This window comes from Podarcis vaucheri (genome assembly GCF_965113315.1).
Source record: "Podarcis vaucheri genome assembly, chromosome: 6".
NCBI lineage: Eukaryota > Metazoa > Chordata > Lepidosauria > Squamata > Lacertidae > Podarcis > Podarcis vaucheri.
Genome location: NC_138764.1, coordinates 4885887 through 4906125, shown reverse-complemented (window position 1 = coordinate 4906125; position 20239 = coordinate 4885887). Strand labels below are relative to the sequence as shown.

Sequence of the window (20239 nt, the reverse complement as noted above, 5' to 3'; positions counted from 1 at the left end):
TCGTACCTTGGAAATTGAACGGAATCCATTCCAGAATCTGTTCAACTCCCAAAACGTTCGGAAACCAAATCAAGACTTATGATTGGCTGCAGGAGCCCCATCAGATATTCGGCTCCCCAAAATAGTTTGTAAACCAAAACGGTCACTTCTGGGTTTGTGGCGTTCAGGAGCCAAAACGTTCAAGAACTAAGCTGTTTGAAAACTAAGGTACAACTGTATTTGAGTATCAATTATTGACCTCCTAATCTAGGGAAAATCAAGAGCCAGAAATGGGGAACATCGATCTGGGTTGTTTTACAAAATGTCTTCTGTTTCCAACATGTTTTCTGCACAGTATTTTATCTTTTAAAAGTATTTTCCTAGAGAGTTGTGGGCAGGGGGCGGGGGAGTAAATTGTACAGAAGGAAGAAAAAATAATTTTCTGTGACTTTAACTTTGCACTATTCTCCTCCTCTAAGCCCTAGTTCAACTTTGTCAGAAAGTTTATGAACTTATCAGTCTGTACAGGGTTTGTTCCTACTGAGATGTTTGGCCTATAAAACAGATCAGATTAGATTAAAACACAAAATAGGACTTCGTTTAAACTGTAAAAGAAATTGAAAAGAAAATTTATGGAACTTGGGGCAGGGGGGAGGGAAGGCAAGGATTTGGAGAATCCCATTTTATGGATTTGATAATGTTTTCGTGTATACTTTTCTTTCTTTCATTGTTGTTTGTTTTTATTTTTGTTACTTTTGTTGAAAATAAAAATAAACTGTAAAAGAAATTATATTTTTGGGAGAAGAGTAAAAATTTTAAAACATTAATATATGCTATTGATGACCTGCTTGGTTTAGAATTCATGGGGTCAAAATTTCAAGTTTGACATAGGTTTCAAACTGTACCGACCTATGTTACCCAAAAGTCACTGCTGCCATAGCCGTGGGGTTGGAAATCTGTCTTTGGGAATTGTGTTGGAAATGTATCAAGAGCTGGAAGGCTTGATGAATATCGAGATTGGTATTATAATTAGATAAATCTTGGATAAATACTGTAGATTCCCTGACTATTGTCTGGGCTTAATGGAGTTGGAGTCCAGTGTCTGCAGGGCCACAGGTTCCCTACCTCTGCTTTAGTCTTTGCACAAATTCAGTTTTTAAAAATCAAGTAAAGGCGTATGAGTTAATTGAATAGTCTTGTCCTTACCTTGCTCAGTGACAGTGGTTTTAAACTTTCTCCTCTTAGGGACCTCTTTCTCATTGATTTGTCTTCCAGATAACCTGTGGGGTAGAAGATTATTCTGAGACATGCTCTTGGGTTAGTCATTTCATACAGAACATGAGCCTCATCTTTGTCCAGTGCATCTGGAACACTTGCTGTTTGACAAGCTGTCTTTTGGGGAAGTTGGACTTCTATTACTGCTATTAAGTGAGAAGAATCCCATATCAGCTTCACCTTGGGGTTCACTGAATAGAGTTTGAAAACCAGTGTTTTATCCTTCTGTTTTCTTTCAGATCTCCTTTGGTAATGCCCCGTCGTCACCTTCCCTGAGAGCTGCAACTACTCACCATTTCTTTCCTCTCCAGCTATTTCAGATTTCTGGCTCTCTGTGCTTTTGCATTCTTATTCATACTAAGTTCTGTTGTCAAAGAAAGCTGGAGAATAACAGCAATGGTAGTATTTGCTTAGTTGTGCCAGTTTTGACATACCTAGCTAATCTTTTTCCTTGATCCAGATAGCCAGGCATGCTACTTTCTAAATCAGGAGTAGCCAACATGATGTTCTTTGTGTGCCATTGGACTACAATTGTCATCACCCCTGTCCATTGGCCATGCTGACTTAGACTCTTGGGAGCTGGAGTTCAACAACATTTGAAGGGCACTCTGCTGAAACACCTCTTGTTCTAAGTTATATGATATACATGGTAACAGTCTGGATTCTTGGACTACATTAACACCTTATAACTACAATCTGTTTTACAGTCTCCTGCTACAGCTTGGATGCAGTCTGACTTTGGTGGTAACCATTGTTGCAGAGTAATTATCAGTTTCACAAAGTGCACCCTTTTGAGAACTCGAGGATCTATCTACATAGTCCCATCCCAACAAATTACTTTTTGGGCTTTCTTTGCCAGTGCATGCTTTATGGGACTGTTTCAGGGAGATGAGAAAAATGGGGGTGTCTTGTAGCTTCCATAGATTGATTGCTGTAGATCTGACAGAGATGGCTTTCTGCCAGTTTTGTCTCTTCCTGAGTTCAAGACCAGTAGTCAAAGAGTCCTGAAGCTTTAGAAAAGGTTCGCTGTGAATTGAAGGCCTCATAGCATGTTGGCTATCCCCAGGCATTTGGTATAGGAAGGTAGTTCTAATTAATAGGGGACTGCTGCAGATTGTGGAAGTTCTGTGGCGGAGTCCTGCTGCTATCCCAGTGGTCTTCAAAAGGTGGTTGTGCAGTATTTTCCTTGATAAGATTTTACCCCAGAATATGAATTTTTAAAATATCAAAAAGCACACTATTCTTTGAGAAAGGGTATTGTGGTTGTAGATTAGGTACATACATTTTTTTTGTCTTTTATTACATCTTACCGACTTGATTGATCATTGAGCCTCTCATTTGGCTTACTTTAGGTTAGAAGTATAAATTAGATAAAGGTGGAAAGTATGGCATTGATCAAATGACTATAGTACCAGAATCATATACCTTCTACTAGAAATTCAAGTATTGGAGTGTTGATTTTAAAATGTTGCCAGCAATAGTAGCATAAAACATTTCTTCTGGCAAAGAAATTATCTGCTTCTTATTCTCCTCTTCTAGTACTTCAGAAAAAGCTTCCATGCAGATTTGTGCTTCACCTACCTCCCCTATTTCAGTCTGCCCATGAAATTACAAGAGTTCTTGCACTCGTACTGGTTCCCTTTTCTTCACTGGGACTCGTATTGTCAGAATTCATACGCTATGTATTCAGCCTCACTAATTAAGGGAAACAGGAAAATTAAGTGTGCCTTGCATGCATAATTGTACTAAACATCTAGTTGTGTGTCTGTTACATGAAAGATTTTTGATTGTGTGTTTTCTAGTCTTTGAATGTCCCCTGTGCAAGTTGTGGTGTTAGCCATAACCAGTGGCTGAGAGCTATTTGCTTGTGTTTACATTGTGGCCATGCAGTAGTACAGTGGTACTTCCGGGTGCGGACGGGATCTGTTCCGGAGGTCCGGTCGGATCCTGAGGTTTCCATAACTTGAGGACTGCTTCTGTGCATGTGCGTGTGGCGAAACCCTGTAAAATACTTCCGGGTTTGTTGCACGTACATCCCGAAGTTTACGTAATCAGAGGGTTATGTAAATGGAGGTTCAACTGTAATAAACATAGGTCTGTAGTTCCTGGAAGCCACTTTCATGCGGAAAACTGAAGGATCCACGGTGGATTGCGGGGCAGTGACATGCAGGGCTGTGCACTTAAGCCCCTATCCCCAGGCATGACTGGGGGTAAAGTGGCTGCTGAAAGGACTGTGGGAGAAGAGGCACCTATTCCTGCCCAGTGCTCCTCCCCTGGAAATCATCCCTGCCAGCCTGCCGCTTACCAGTTGCAAAATTCTGGCTGTGATTCCCAGACCTGTATTCACTGCTGAATGCATAGATCAGACTTCAGTTCTCTTCATACATGGCACTTTTCAGGATGAAGATTTGCATTGTGTGCTCTTGTGCTGTTGACCATGTGCTGATTCTTGCAGATTGTGTATCAGGGTGGATTTGATTTAAATCATATTGATTTAGATCACAATTTAAATCACTAGTCAGTAAGACTCGTTTTAAATCATTTTTTCTTTTTACAGAAAGACTCATTCTTGCTGGTATAATCTTAATATTTACAACCAGATGAAGGTTTCATTTTTGAAATAATAAATTTTCAGAGTAGTTTTTACAGTTACAAAGTTAAGGCCAGTCTTGGGATGAGGGCAGGTAAAAGGTGAGCAGGACAAAACAGCGCCCATCTAAACAGTGAGGCACAGCAGCAGCAGAACCAATGCCGCATCCAGAGTATCATCACTCATACCAGCCAGAGTGGCGTGCAGGCCTAGAGCTGGCACCATGATCAGCTCCTGGGCTGCCTCAGTCCCAGAACACCCCATTAAGCAGGTGAGATGGGGAGCTCCTGTGAGCAGAGGGACACTTCTACTAATTTTAGCCTGTTCTTCCAGACAAAGGGGAGTGGACTGTAGCCTACATTTTGCTGTGGAAGCAGTCTCAATCTTTCATGAGTAGGTGCTTTGTAAAGAAGTGTGAGCTCAGTGGCATTGCATGTGTTGTCAGCGCCTGGGGCAAGGCAGTAACTGTGCCACCTAACCTCATTGTAGATGTTGCATGGGAGGCAGCAGGTGGACTTCACTCTCTGTATCCCTGTGCCAGCCCCTCCTCACGGTGGTCGTCTACCAGTTTCCGTGTGCAAGCTCCCAGTAGGAGTGATGTCTGGCGCTCTTTGGTGGGCTTGGTGGTGCCCCAGCAGTGCCAGAGCCACAGCTGCTACCAGTCTAGGAGGAGGGTGGCAGAGAGCAGGCTGAGGCACCATGTACAGCCCTTCCTTGTCTGCCTCTCCTTGACTTGCAGCACGAGGGTGGGCACCAGCAGGTCCAGGGCCAAGCAGACAGCTGTCCTCTCCATGCTCCTGCCATGAGGTGTGCAGCTCGCCCAAGGACATCACCCCACTGGGCATCCCTTTGCTGGCCACAAGGAGAAGGATGCACCCCCCACAACCCTGAAGGCCCAACATGGGTGTAGCTCACCTTCCCATGGCTCTGGAAGATGGCAGCCATGCTGCCTCAGCAAGGGAGCCTGTCATGGGGGCACTGCTTTGTGCCCCATCAGAATTCAGCGCTTGGGGCCATCGCCTCCCCCCCACGTTGTCATGCTACGCCACTTTGTGAGCTAGGTAGGTAAAGGACCCCTGGACAGTTAAACACGGAAACACTGTTTACCTTCCTACCACAGTGGTACCTATTTATCTATTTGCACTGGTAGGCTTTCAAACTGCTAGGTTGGCAGGAGCTGGGACAGAGCAATGGGAAATCACCCCATCGCATGGCTTCAAACCATGCGATCGGCAAGCCCAAGAGACTCAGTGGTTTAGACCACAGCAAAGTCAGTGGGATTGGTTTGCCTGCAAACTTTACATTGGTCCTAAATGTATTTCTGTAGTCTTCAAACATTTGAACCAATGTAACCATAAAAGATATTTAAACAGATCTGTCTTATAGATAGGTAACTTTTTGAAGATATGCTTTCTGCAGTAAAACTTGTATCAGCTTTTCTGAAGATACTGTTTCCTCACATTTCTTTAGCTTTCTTCATGTTTCTTCAAATGTATAGTGGTACCTTGGTTGTCAAACGGCTTAATTGTTGAACAAATTGACTCCCAAACGCCGCAAACCCGGAAGTGAGTGTTCTGGTTTGTGAACGTTTTTTGGGAGCCAAACATCCGACATGGCTTATGCAGCTTCTGATTGAGTGCAGGAAGCTCCTGCAGCCAATCGGAAGCCGCACCTTGGTTTTCGAACTGTTCCGAGAGTCGAACAGACTTCCGGAATGAATTAAGTTCGGCAACCAAGGTACCACTGTATTTCTTTCATCTTTGAAGAAATTTTCTCATTGTAGCTTTTGTTCTCTCATGCAGGATGTTCTTTCTTGCTTGTGAAGGCAATTCATTGGCAAGACCTCACTGTGTGGGTAGGGGAGAACATAAGAGTGCAATCACATTCTCTTCCTCTCTCCTCCAGCATTTCTAGTGTTTGGAATCTGAGGCATAACAGCCATTGGCACGACACATACATAAAATGACTTACAAGCTATCTTTTTAGGCGTAGCTTACTCAAGACAGCGTACTCAGCATAAAAACACAATATAACAAATTTACAATAGCAGCACTATTAACAATATCTTAAAACACAGGCCAAATAATTTGCTTTTTCACATTATCATGTGTAAATGTTCTTAGCATGTGCACCAGTCCATTGATGAATGTGTGTGCTTGTTTATCTAATTAATAAATATATATTGTGCACCTTTAATGACAGTTTCTAGAGCTGTTTTACAAGCATAATATGAAATGGTGATAAAACGGCCAAGTCAAACAATATTGTGTGTGTTAGCATGTCAGCCTAGGCAGGTGTGGTACTGTTGTGGTAGTGCTCAGAGCAAATAGGCTGGTGCATACGGTCAGGTTATTTAAATGTGACGTTCTACATGTTCTTGAGCTGTACTCATTGTTTGTTTCAGACCTTTACTTTAGTCATACTTTGTAAAATGGCTGATCTTAGTGGGGACCATTCACAAAGCAGGGTTGCTTCCACTGGGAGCCAACTTTTATTTCAAACTAGCAGGGCAAGCCTATTTACTACAAGAGCCCCTAGTTGCCGGCAAACTCATTGCAACACTGGAAACTGTTATAAACTAGATCAGGCTGCTTGTCTCTCTATCTCAGGATTGCCTACTCTGACTGGCAGAGGTTTTCCAGAGTCATATGTAGACGTTTTTCCATCACCATCTGCCTAGTCTCTTTTAAAACAAACAAACAAACCCCAAAACAAGCGGTCTCAGAAATTGAGACTGGGACCTTCTGCATCCAGAGTGTCCCACATTCTGGACAGGTGTTGATGCATTGCTTGCAAAGTTAAACCTTCCTACCCATTTGGCATGCCAGTTTAGCTTATTTCTGCATTATGAAGAAGCATAGAACCTTTTCAAAGCATGGATCATTGAGGACTTCCTCCCTTTGACCCTAAGGAGCTGTTGGTTTTCTTGAACTAGACGAGTGACTGTAGGGAGCCCTTTTTAGTCTTGCACCTACTATTCTAAATGATCATCTCCCACAGATTCTCCATTGGACAATTGTGAGACCTTGTCAGTTAAAGTAATTTTAATGTGGGAGAAACTGCTAAAGGGAAGAGCAGGAATTGAAAGGTGCATACGTTGGGGGTGAAAGTACCAGCTGCCAGGAAGCAGGCCCTGAGAAGGGAGCCTTGACAGCAGGTGTTAGAGCATTAAGGTTAGGACTATTTTTAGGGGAAAGTATATAAACATAGGATGGCATGGCATTCTGTTTGTTTTGAAACCGCCTTTGCAAAAGCTATATGTAAAATATAGATTGCAGTTGATGAAGCAAAGCAATATTTAGACCTTACCACAATAACTCAAATGTATCTGAAATCTTTGTTTTTGTACATTGGTTAAAACATAACTGCACTTTTTATCTACAACAAAATGTTTTCTCTAAACACAGGACAAAGAGAAGATGGGATGAGGATGAGAGCCAGTGTGGTGTAGTGGTTAAGAGAGGTAGATTCGTAATCTGGGGAACCGGGTTCGCGTCTCCGCTCCTCCACATGCAGCTGCTGGGTGACCTTGGGCTAGTCACACTTCTTTGAAGTCTCTCAGCCCCACTCACCTCACAGAGTGTTTGTTGTGGGGAGGAAGGGAAGGGAGAATGTGAGCCGCTTTGAGACTCCTTCGGGTAGTGATAAAGCGGGGTATCAAATCCAGACGCTTCTCTTCTTCTTCTATAGTTCAAATGACAAAAACTCTAGAACATATTTTATCTGATATATTTTCTGAGAGTCTTAGAAAATGCAGGTTTTTCAACATCCTGAGTTGCAGCATTAGTGTTTTAGAAGGGAGGGTCACATTGTAAGTTCATTAGGTTTTTTTCTAAGGTACTACAGTATAGCTGAATAATCCTGAAGAGTGATGATGGTTTATAAATCAGTTGAATAAAACTGAAGCTACTGATATTTGGTTTCCTCTGGCTCTAGAATTTAGTGTACTTAATTCAGATAGAAACTGCAAACTGCATGGTGTGGCAAAAGTGGATGGTTAGTAGTTTTCTTCCTCGTAATACTAGAATCTGTCCAAGATTCAGGACAGACAGTAAGCAGGTAGTTAACACAGTACTTGGTAAGGTAAGACTAGACCAGTTCTGTTATATTTAGTAGAACCAGATAATTAACTACTTGACAGTGCATCATTTCTTGATATAAATGAGACTGTAGATCACCTTCATTTGAAGTCTGCCTGATAATTTTTCTTAAGGCTTTAAATTTACCCATAAAAAGTGTTGTGAAATATTGTCTCAAAATATGGTTAAATAGTAGGGTCAATAACTAAAAGTTATGCATAGTTCTCTACTAGTTTGAAACTCCTTTCCACTAGTTGGACTTCTGCATCAAATCATGTTTGCATGTTACACAACCGCTTGTTGCTGTACGACATTGAAACTACTAATTAGACCAGGAGTCAGCAAACTCTTTCAGCAGGGGGCTGTTCCACTGTCCCTCAGACCTTGTGGGGGGCCGGACTATATGTTGCCATGATTATGACCCGCATTTTTGGCAAAAACCCACGTTGACAGTTATTATTTCTCTCGTGAGTGGGGGGTGGGGAGCTAAGGTAAGCGCACCATTTCTGTCAGCCCTTGAGAGTGTGTGCGCATGGGTGGGTGAAGGGAAAAACCATTGGCCAAGCTAAGTCAGGCCAGTGCCGCTCAAGCAAAAACGTTCTTTTCCCTGTGTGAGGGAGGACAAGGCGGTTGCAGCTATTTACCTTTCCACGGCTTGCACTGTGTAGCTAACAAGCGGCCTCCCCAGCAGAACTGCTTCGAAGTGCAGCTGCCCAGGTGCTCCCCGCTTCCTCTGGCAGGGAGCACCGCCGCCACAGACACCAGCGGGCGTCGCTCCTGAGGCGCCTCCGAGCCCCTGCTGTCGCAACTGCCCTTCCTGAGGTCAGTTGCCGGCAGCTCCATGGTGGAAATCCGAACTGTGGCTCTTTTTCCCTCTTCCCCACCCCTACCCCAGAATAAAAGATTGCTGTGTGCACAATGGACGGAGAAGGGGCTTGTCTCAAGCAGCCGCCCGCCTCACTTTTGACCCCCAAGCCTGGCTGAGTCGCAGAAACCATCACGTGTGTGCGCTATGCCGGCTGCCTGGATTCCCGGACCGTCCGCGGCTGGATCTAGAAGGCAATTGGGCCTGATCTGGCCCGTGGACCTTAGTTTGCCGACCCCTGAATTAGACTATCGAGTACGCTTAGCATTCCTTTCAAAATTGGCAAAGCAGACATGGGGAGCAGCTGAAAGGGGAAGGGGTGTTGGGACTTGGTGATCTTGTTTCCTAGATATGGTGAAGTTTAAGGAGGTGGTACTTGCAGTTGTCAAGATCTGTGCAAGAAAAGGTCACAGAGTTGTCATCACTCCATAGCTCATTTGTTGTTACAGTAAATGAAGGGGATGGGAATGGGAACTTTTGATTTTGATAAAGTAGAACTCCTCCCAAAAGGAAGGGAAGGGAAGGGAAGGGAAAGGAAAGGGGGTTGGTGAATAGTGTTCTGACTTATTCATGTTGTGGTTTAGCATGATGGGCAAACTTCATGTATGTGAATAAAGATGGGAAGCATAATAGGCTCAATCAATCCATAGGATCTATTTATTAATTTATTTAACAAAATTTATATACTGCTTGATTATAGAGAAACAGCAACCTCTAAGCTGTTTGCAAAAATACTAAACATTAAATTCCCCATTAAAAACAGTTAGAAGCAGGTATTTAAAAGCATCAACGAGATTATTAAAATGAACAAAAGAGATTAAACGCATTTAACTTCTACATGTCTGGATAAAGGTAAAGGTACCCCTGCCCGTACGGGCCAGTCTTGACAGACTCTAGGGTTGTGCGCCCATCTCACTCAAGAGGCCGGGGGCCAGCGCTGTCCGGAGACACTTCCGGGTCACGTGGCCAGCGTGACATCGCTGCTCTGGCGAGCCAGAGCCGCACACGGAAACGCCGTTTACCTTCCCGCTACTAAGCGGTCCCTATTTATCTACTTGCACCCGGGAGTGCTTTCGAACTGCTAGGTTAGCAGGCGCTGGGACTGAATAACGGGAGCGCACCCCGCCGCGGGGATTCGAACCGCCGACCTTTCGATCGGCAAGCCCTAGGCGCTGAGGCTTTTACCCACAGCGCCACCCGCATCCCCACATGTCTGGATAGGCTTGCCTAAACAAAAATGTTTTAAGCAGGTGCTGAACAGATTACAGCAAAGGTGCCTGCTTGATGTCAATATGAGGGGAGTTCCGAAATGTAATATTATGTAGTACTTTTGAACAGTGGCATAGCGAGGTCAGATGGTACCCGGTGTGGAAAATTTCTTGTCCCCCCCCCCACACATTGAAATTCTTAAAAGATGGAAAAATAAGATACAGTGGAAAGTGTAATTTTCGGATTTATTTACTTAACATTGTGAGCATAAGCACTTAAAACCGTTTTTTCCTAACTTTGTTCTCTGCAAATTTTGAAATCACATCATCAATTCCTTTTGCTACTTTGTTTTCAATTGACAAGATGGCTAAGCCAGAGAGCTTTGCCGATCTCAACCTGATGCCCTTTCTGATTCTGCTGCCAGTCTTTCTCTTCCTGCCTCCGCTCCCCGAAAACGTTTGCTGTGCATCTAGGCCTGTGATATAGCGAAGACCAAAGAAAGAGAGAAAGGGCTGGCCTTCCTGTTAGGCAGGGAGACGAGGCTGCTTCAGGTGCTAAAGCAGGGAGGCAGAAGAGCAAAAGAGCAAAACCCAGCTGGGAAAAGAGGAATCTGCTTTAGTCTTGCTCTGTCATAAGGAGCTTCCCAGGACCTTCTGAGCAGAGGCACATCAGATATGGAAGCTAGGAGCTAAATGGCACCTTAAACCTAGGTTCTGGGCGCAACAACAGAATGTCTAGGCGTACTTTTTTATAACAATACAAAGCTGAAAATGAATGAACTGCAGCTAAAATCTTATGTTTGTTTTTCACATGCTCTAGTCCTTCCCTTCCCCTGCCCACCCCACTAATATTCTGAAGAGGGTCTCTTCTCCATTCTTCAGAGAGTGGCTGGAAGTGGGGAGGCAGAAAAAGGTCCTCCTTTCCTTCCACTCTGCAGTTTTAATCTGAAATCTTAGGCGCAGTACTGCGCCCAGAGCTCAGAAACTGCTTGCGCTAATGAAATTCCCTGTTGCAAAATGCGCCTAGAACAATGGGAGTTTTGAACGCTGGCCCCAGACTGGGGACTGCTTCTTGGATTATACTGGTCTGTTGATTTTTTGAAAAGTGTTCTTAAAACATCAGCACCAAATAGAATCTCTGGAGGAAACTGAAATCATTGGGAGATGAGGAAGAAGCAGAGGGGACCAGGGAGGCTGTTGGGGCTCAAGACCAGAGAGGAGGGGGAGCAGGAGCCGGAGGCCAGGGGGGCAGGGAGGGTCTTGGCCAGAGCCATCACAGGTTGCCTGGGGAAAGAGTGGCAGGCTCTGAGCAGCCTCAGTTTCCCCCACCTGTGAAACTGGACCAGCTGGGCAACTGGCTGTCGTGTTCACCCCCGCTGCAAACAAAAAGGGAGGACAGTATTGTGACTTTATCACATTGTATAATTTTTTTAAAAAATGAATTTGTCATTGTTTGTCTTATTTATGTTTATATGATGCTGTGTTTTATGTTAGAGATTGCAATAATGCTGTTCGTGATTATTGTGAAACACTTTGAGCTCAACATTTGTTTTTGGACAAGCGAAATACAAATATTAAATCAAATCAAACCCTGCTTTTCTTCCTAAGTTGCCTTTTACTTTGTATTTCTTTATTCAGCCTTTTTTTTAAGGTGCAGAGGGTGACAGTGGACTACAGCAGCCCCGCCATGTAGTCTGCTTTCTATACTGCACAGTGGGCAGCCTGAGGGAGTAACATAAAACAACGCTGTTGTGTAGACCACTTGTATTATTATGCTCTACTGCGGTTTGGAGGAGGATCGTGGCTGAGAAGGGTTTACAACAGCCACTCTCATTTTGCCCCAAGGCAGCTTGGTGCATGTGGCTGAGAGGTGGGCTGGCGGTAAGGGGCTCACAGCAACCCTGCAGTGCAGGCCACACTTTCTCCCCACAGGAGAGCTCTTTTCATAGCTCTGTAACTGGAATTCCATGCAGGGAAGGCATGCCTCTGAGCATATACAGACCACAATACCAGGCCCCAACACCCCACAGGGGTTGGGGGGGAGTGAGTGAAAAAGTTGCCTCTGCTGCCTTCGGTCCGCCCATCCTTTCTGCCTCGCTCATCTTTGCTGGTATGCCTCCCCCACTCTCCGCCCAAAGCCAAACTTCAAAGGCCCTAAGGAGGTCCACCGTGCAGGGCTGCTGGGAGTAACCATCTGTCTCTCAAAGGGTGATGGGGGCTCCTCTCACCATGAACCCCAAGAAGAAAAAGGGCAGAACGCCTTCTTTGATGCTTGCATGGCGTGTGACTTCTTTCTAAAAGCCCCTTTTCACATGACACTGTGCCAGGATTGAGGCCTCTCGCCCCACTTCTCTCTTTTCTGGGGACAGGACTCCTTGCTGCTAGGCAGGCGAAAGGGGAGAATTGCAAAGAAACTGAAACAAATGCCTAGAGAGGCTTGTGCTAGAAGGAAATGAAGGAGAAAGACGGCGGGGGGGGGGAGCGGCAGGAGAGAGAAGCTTCGTTTTGAAACGCACCATTTGTTTAAGGGGCATTTTTAAAAAGAAAGAAAGTTGTTTAAACACTAAGAAATGGGATGATAAGCTCTGGGGTTTGTGCCTCTATATGGATTCCAAGATACCTGATTGTTTGAGTTCAGAGGAATCCCTCATCTGGATCTTGTGTAGAAATGAATTTTCTTCACCAGAAGAACAAGTTTCAAAGTTTTACTGCAGAACCATCTTAAATACTAGTTACAATAAGATAAACATTACGAAATACCAAAGTAACACAATGCAAACAGTTATAGCTGAATCCACCATGGGGGTAATGGACCCCTCGAGGCTTCTCCCCACCCCGCCATTTCCACTCCTGGAAAACCAGGGAATCTGCTGAATGCATTCCCGGTTCAAGGTGACACGCCCACAGCCGGGCTCCCTGAGGAGGAGGCAGAGGCTGGGCTCCAGGGTCAGTGTCCTGGAGGTTCGGGCTTGCGCTGACCTCTCCCCACCCTCAGCCGCCACCCCCACCCTGCCCCGCTTCTCCTTTCCTGCCAGGGCAGAAGGAGCGTGCCAGCGTTGTTTGCCCAAAGCTGCTGCTTTCTTTCGGGGACCGGGAGCAGGTGCGTTCAGCCGTCACCCCCCTCAAGATGGCACCCGGCCCGGCCCACCCCCCTTTCTCCACCACTGCTTTTGAAGGCTAATACCATTGTCCATCACCTGGACCAAAAACCTTTGAAATTTATTTTTTCAATATTTTTGGCAGTTTACATATGCTTATTCCAGTGCAAAGTCAACAGAACTGAAATGAGTTCAATATCTTGGTTCTGCATTATGGTAATACTTTTTGAGGGATGGCATGGGGAGTGGGGTGGTAAGAGTCTTGCTGAATATATAGTTTCAGGATTACAAATCTTGTGTTCAGGGGGCATTTAATAGGATAGAAGTAAATGTGAAAGTCACTAAACCTGACCTAGAGGAAATATTATAGTGTGGGCTTCCTTTTCTTTTTTTGAGAGAGAGAATCACTACTTTTCCATTGTTTGGTATCTCAGTAAGATGGTTAAATGCATCCTCTTCTAATGATAATTTTGGATATGTGATGCTGAGCATCTAATTGCTCCCACTTAATGTGTTATAGGAAATGCTTTTTTGACACCCTTGAGCCTTCCAGATTGAAATTCAGATCGGTTGTACTGTGCCCATAAAAATGGGGCACCTAAGATGTGAATGTGCTGGCTTTTTACTTTCATCAGCCCTTTCTGGTCCTAACAATTATTATTTTGTATTTCATTTGCAGGCAGGCAGAAGTCCTGAAGGCTGACATGACGGGTAATGAGCTTTGTTTTTCATTTCAAATCAGCCAGAAACTTGGGTGGTCTGCTTTCCACAATTGCTACCTCTGGATGTGAATGGGACCCGTTCCAGAGCCCTGTTCGCATCCTGAAGCGAACGCAACCCGCATCTGCGTGGGTCGCAATTTGCTGCTTCTGCGCATGCGTGTGATGTCATTTTGAGCGTCTGCGCATGCGCGAGCAGCGAAACCCGGAAGCAACGCATTCCATTACTTCCGGGTCGCTGCAGAGCGCAACCTGAAAACGCTCAACCCGAAGCTACTTCAACCCGAGGTATGACTGTAAAATACATGAACTAGGATCAGTAAAGGTGTATAAATCAAAGGCTGGATGATACGGAGCTATACCAAAATTTCCTAGCTGGTGGTGGAGTCTGCTCGCCGTTAAATTTCGGCATAATCCCTATCTACCGTGCTCCGTCCTACTTAACATCGCTTATGGCCGCGTCTCACTGATATGCCTTCATTAGAGCTAGGTTCAATGTTTTTCCAACAAATGTCCTGAGACATAGATTCACTAAGTCAAGTCCCTTCAATGTGTGCTTGTGATATGAAAACATCTGAATCTCTACAGCATGTCATGTTTATCTGCCCTATGTAGAGTTCAGCTCGTGCTAGTATACTAAACTCCATAATCCAGCCTATGGCTGACAAACCAGTAGATCTAAAGCTTGCCTGGGTTCTTCAAGATGTGGATCCTTATATTACCCTAAAGGTAAAGGTAAAGGTACCCCTGCCCGAACGGGCCAGTCTTGACAGACTCTGGGGTTTGTGCGCCCATCTCACATCTATTGGCCGGGGGCCAGCGCTGTCCGAAGACACTTCCGGGTCACGTGGCCAGCGTGACATCGCTGCTCTGGCGAGCCAGAGCCGCACACGGAACGCCGTTTACCTTCCCGCTGGTAAGCGGTACCTATTTATCTACTTGCCCCCGGGGGTGCTTTCGAACTGCTAGGTGGGCAGGCGCTGGGACCGAGCAGCGGGAGCGCACCCCGCCGCGGGGATTCGAACCGCCGACCTCTCGATCGGCAAGCCCTAGGCGCTGAGGCTTTAGCCCACAGCGCCACCCGCGTCCCTTATATTACCCTACAGGTTGCTAAATTCCTAACAGCCGTCCTCTCGTACAAGAGACGGAATGGAATGTTAGCCGATTATTGATAGTTATAAGAATTTTCTACAATGACATCAGATATTGATTTTAGCGTAGTGCCTAAATCTTAATCTTAAATTTTTCTCTTGAATTGCTAATATCTGTCCTTGTGAGCTGTGAATTGTGTTATATTATTGGTGGCTTGTACGAGTCCACTGTTTTATTTGATTTGTTTTGTTGTGTTGTGCTTTATGATGGGCGTAAAGCCGAATAAACATTTTCATTTCAGGATCAGTAAACTGTGTTTTTCCTTTTAATGTGTGCCCTCTACTTCTGACAATGCTTCTGACAACTTTGAAATCTGCCCCCTTTTCTGCACCCAAAACACAAGAGATGTACTAGCATAACTCGCAAAATGGTGTTCGAGAAATTCAGAGCTAGGATAATGTGCCATCATTATTGCAGAGTAAGCAATTTAATACACTGGCAAATTAATACACTTTCCACATTTCCTTCACCCTGAGAAGTTTCAGACCAAAATCTTGCATTACAGGGTGTTTTCAGCTGCAGCCTTTGCTGATGTAGAAAGGAAAGTGTTGCATCTCGGTGAATCCTCTTTTGAGGAAATGGCAAGGAAAATGCTGTTGTTGTGCTATCCTAATAAAACCTTGATCTTCTTACTACTCAGATTCAAAGCTGGGTCCAGCTGAGGCCTGGACATCCAGACAGGCTTTGCAGGACTTATACCAGAAAATGCTGGTAACAGATTTGGAGTATGCATTGGACAAAAAAGTGGAACAAGATCTGTAAGTATCTTAAACTTGGGCATGTACTGTTTGTCAAAGAGATCCCTGAAATTTTGGGCAGAATTAATGGCATATTCAGAAGATATTCTTTTATCTTTGAGTATGTCAGCTTAAAAAGTTTAACTGCTCTTAACAGAACTTTCAAGGTATCACTTGGGAAATTATTTTGAAAAGGTGAAGTTTGACTGGAAATGTGGTTTGACATAAACCATAAATAATTCAGTGATTATTTTATTTCATTCTTTATATTACATGTGGCTGGTAGTAACATGGGACAAATGTGTAATATAGTATTGAGCTAAAAGTATATATTGTTATTCGGATGAACTGTTCACATGTGAAGCTGTTTTATTGAAGGAGGCAGGGTTGTAAAGAGTGAGGCCTGCAGAGTGTCCCACATTGGACACTAAACTTCTCTTTCTTCCTATAGGTGGAATCATGCCTTTAAGAATCAGATCACAACTCTACAGGGTCAAGCAAAAAACCGATCAAATCCAAATCGGAGTGAAGTTCAGGCTAACCTCTCTCTGTTCTTAGAGGCAGCTAGTGGCTTCTACACACAGGTGAGTTGAGGGATTGCACTATGAGCATGGGGCATGGTAATGGCATAACTTCCATGGCACCAAATAGGTTTTGTATGTTTCTTTTGCCCTCAAATTTGCCCCCGCAAGATGTGGTAAAGACTACCCACCTAAACACCCTTAAAAGGGGAATAGACAAATTGACCAAGCTGTCAATTGGTGCTTAGTCATGATGGTTGTATGTGACCCCACAGTTTCAGAGGCATCCATCTTAAAATTCAGTTGCTGTGGAACAGCAGTGGGAGAGGGCTGCTTGAGTCTCCCCATAGGCACCTGGCTAACTACTGCAAAACAGGATGCTGGCCTTTGGTCCAATCCAGAAGCGCTTGCCTTTCGTTCTTACATGCATGTATATTCCATTTTGCTTTTGCAATATCTCTCTTTTATAGAAACATTAGGTACCCTATGGACATAACTGATACTGAGTTAGACTATTGGTCTGCCTTGTTTGACATTGTCTCCTCATAACTGCTTGCAGCTCTTCAAAGTCTGCCTCAGCCCTGCAGTCAAAGAGTCATTTAACTGGAAATGCCATGAATTGAATCAGACCTTCTGCATTCAAAGCATGTGTTTAGCCACTGATTAGCCTTTCCCCTAATATTAGCTGAGGAGAGGTGAAATGAGTTTAGAATGATACAACATGACCTCTGTGTCCTTTAGATTTTCATGAACTTCTAAATCTTACATAGAAGTGAAGGTGGGCTTAAGGATAACACTCAAAGTTGACCAATTCCTTCAGGCTTTTCTACCTGGTTGCTAGTTTTGCTATAACTATTAAAATTGATTTGTTTCTAATTTTAGCTACTGCAGGAGCTGTGCACAGTGTTTAATGTAGATTTGCCCTGTCGTGTGAAGTCCTCCCAACTGGGAATTATCAGCAATAAACAGACGCACACCAGCGCCATTGTGAAGCCACAATCTAGCTCCTGCTCATATATATGCCAGCACTGCCTTGTCCACCTTGGAGACATTGGTGAGTACCATGAACACGGACAGTAGAATCTGCAGGAGGAAGGTATACATAAGCTGTGCAGTGACAGTGGAAAATAGAGTTTGTGTCAAGTATTAATAGCAATATGTAATTGTAAGGAGAGAATAGGAGCACCTGCCAGGTTGGAGTAAACCAAGGCTCCTAGTCCAGCACTATGTAAAATAATTGTCCACAAAACCTATTTATTTTAGAAACGGTGGGGTGTAGCACATTGACTAGTAGTGTAGAATGTTCTGTTTCAGCAATTCTTCTTGATTTTTCAGCTCGCTACAGAAATCAGACCAGCCAGGCTGAGTCCTACTACAGGCATGCAGCTCAGCTTGTCCCATCCAATGGTGAGTTTATGGAATGCAGTCTGTGTGGGTGAGCTTGCCAATTCTTGATCAGTTGTTTGCAGCATAATCCCACTGGTTCTGTGGAGCTTCGTTTCCATCTTCATACTCTACTTCAACACTGAACTCCATGGAAGAAGGATGTCCATAGACCACATTAATTCTATGGGATTGGCAATAGATAATAGAGCTAAAATGTTCATACCTCATATCAACTGGATATTTATTTCATTATTCTTTTAATTTTTCTCCAGAGGGATCTCCATAGTGGCTTCCATTAAATAGTTTAATTGTATTTTATTATCTATTAAAAGGGACGCGGGTGGCGCTGTGGGTAAAACCTCAGTGCCTAGGGCCTGCCAATCACATGGTCGGCGGTTCGAATCCCCGCGGCGGGGTGAGCTCCCGTCTTTCGGTCCCAGCTCCTGCCCACCTAGCAGTTCAAAAGCACCCTTAAGTGCAAGTGGATAAATAGGTACCGCTTTATAGTGGGAAGGTAAATGGTGTTTCCGTGTGCTGCGCTGGTGCTGGATCGCCAGAGCAGCTTCGTTACGCTGGCCACGTGACCCGGAAGTGTCTTCGGACAGCGCTGGCCCCCAGCCTCTTAAGTGAGATGGGCGCACAACCCTAGAGTCGGACACGACTGGCCCGTACGGGCAGGGGTACCTTTACCTTTACCTATCTATTAAAACCACCTACATATTTCCTCCCTCTTCAGGAAAGCTCTGCCATTCCATTGCTTCCAAACATGTCTAGTCCCCTGCTCAGGCTCTTCCTTTCTGTTCCTCCACCCCCTAAGTGAACCCTTTCTTGAATCAGAAAAAAACTTGCATTGCATCTGGAGATGTGTCCCGTGGCACAACCTGCTATCTACCCTTTGCTTCAGTAAGTTATAACAGGAATGTTAGCAAGCCAGTTTTTGAAGCAATCCTCATTACTACATTAGGACTGACCTGCTTATTATTGACCATGGTCAAAAACTGTTACTCCAATAGTAGCTGCTGCCTAGAATATGGTAAAATAACTGGGTTGTACTTACAGAGTGAGTCCTTTACTTTATCAGAAACTTTTCTTCCCTTTTAAAAAAAACTTTAGGTCAGCCTTACAATCAGCTGGCTATTTTAGCATCCTCCAAAGGAGATCACCTGACCACAATTTTCTACTACTGCAGAAGCATTGCTGTGAAGTTCCCTTTCCCAGCTGCCTCTACTAACCTACAAAAAGCACTTTCTAAAGCACTGGAAAGGTAAGGCTAATATTTTCTAGGTAGTGAGATATCATTTATAAGCTTCAGGCTATTGCTACAATATAAATCTTTTCTCCAAGATGCTGCAATACTTATATATGTGTCTTTTATAAGTAGTTCTCAAAGAACATCAAGTTACAAGTAAGTAATTTCTTTTCCTCTGTGCCTCCTACAGGTTAATAGTAACAACAAAACATTTATTCTGCCCATCTGATTGTAAATTTGATATGACAGTGCCATTGAATTTTCACACAAATTAGTTACAGACAGGGCAAGGTTTTGATATGTCAGTATACTTACGTTTTTGCAAAATGGGCTACAAGTATTTGCCTGAACACACAGTGGTTAAAAATAGAGGTGCAGGAGTGCATACAAGCTCTGCTGCCAGTGTCCCCACCCCAGACTCCTCTCAAACTTGTCAGAGTTCTTTATCATGTGACTGAAACCACCTTGGTTGTGCTGGCCGGTGATCTCCCATGGGCTAGGGACAGAGGTGAAAGCTGTTCCCTGGTTCTGGATTTCTCAACAGCTTTTGATACCAACATAGACCTCCTAAAAAACCTCAACAACTTTGACTCCCTAGAAACAACAACACTCAGCCACTTTGGTAGATCACTGCCAGTTTTTAAATAGTGGGAGTAGATCTCAGTCTCTTGAAAGTTGGACATGTCTGATCTATATGAAGCCGCTGGAGAGATAATCAGGGAGTTTGGGCTGGGTGCTCACCAGTACGCAGATGAATCCCTGCTGTATCTCTCGTTTAAATTGGAACCAGTGAAGGTTAAGAACATCCTGTGTGATTGTCTGGAGGTGGTTGGAGGGTGGATGGTGGTTAACTGATTGAGGTTGAATCCCGACAAGACAGAAGTACTGTTTCCGGGGGTCAGGTCTGGAGGACTCCCCGGTCCTGAATGGGGGTCACTGTGTCCTTGAAGGGCCAGGTCCATAGTCTGGGGGTCATTTTGGACTTGCAGCTGTCCTTGGACAGCAGGTTAATTTTGTGTCTAGGGTGTCTGTCTACCAGCTCCATCTGATACGCCAGCTGAGACCCTGCTTGCCTGTGCTTTGTCTCTCCAGAGTGGTATATGCTCTGGTTATCTCCTGCTTGGACTACTGCAGTGCACTCTGTGTGGGGCTACCTTTGAAAGTGACTCAGAAACTACAACTAATCCAGAAAGCGGCAGCTGGACTGGTGACTGGGAGCTTGCTTTTCACCTTCCTAACTCCATTGCTGAAGCCACTTTTCTGTTTTATTCTGCAGCAACCACTTTCTCCCCCGTGTCCATCCTGCCTCTCCTTTCTTTTGTGCAATTCCATTGTGCACAAACCACCCCCATAGTAACTTCCTGCATCTTTCTCCCCCATA

At 44.5% G+C, this 20239-nt stretch overlaps 1 protein-coding gene across 2 annotated transcripts in view; it reads left to right on the top strand.

Annotated features, from left to right (window-relative positions):
* SMG7 (SMG7 nonsense mediated mRNA decay factor) overlaps window positions 1–20239 on the top strand; it is a 66899-nt gene that overhangs the window by 4466 nt on the left and 42194 nt on the right. For both annotated transcript variants that reach the window (XM_082226647.1, XM_082226648.1), the window contains exons 2-7: window positions 13774–13805; window positions 15606–15723; window positions 16154–16286; window positions 17106–17277; window positions 17559–17630; window positions 18723–18873. In XM_082226647.1, the coding sequence (XP_082082773.1) occupies window positions 13774–13805; window positions 15606–15723; window positions 16154–16286; window positions 17106–17277; window positions 17559–17630; window positions 18723–18873 (678 nt within the window). The remainder of the gene's footprint in view (window positions 1–13773; window positions 13806–15605; window positions 15724–16153; window positions 16287–17105; window positions 17278–17558; window positions 17631–18722; window positions 18874–20239) is intronic.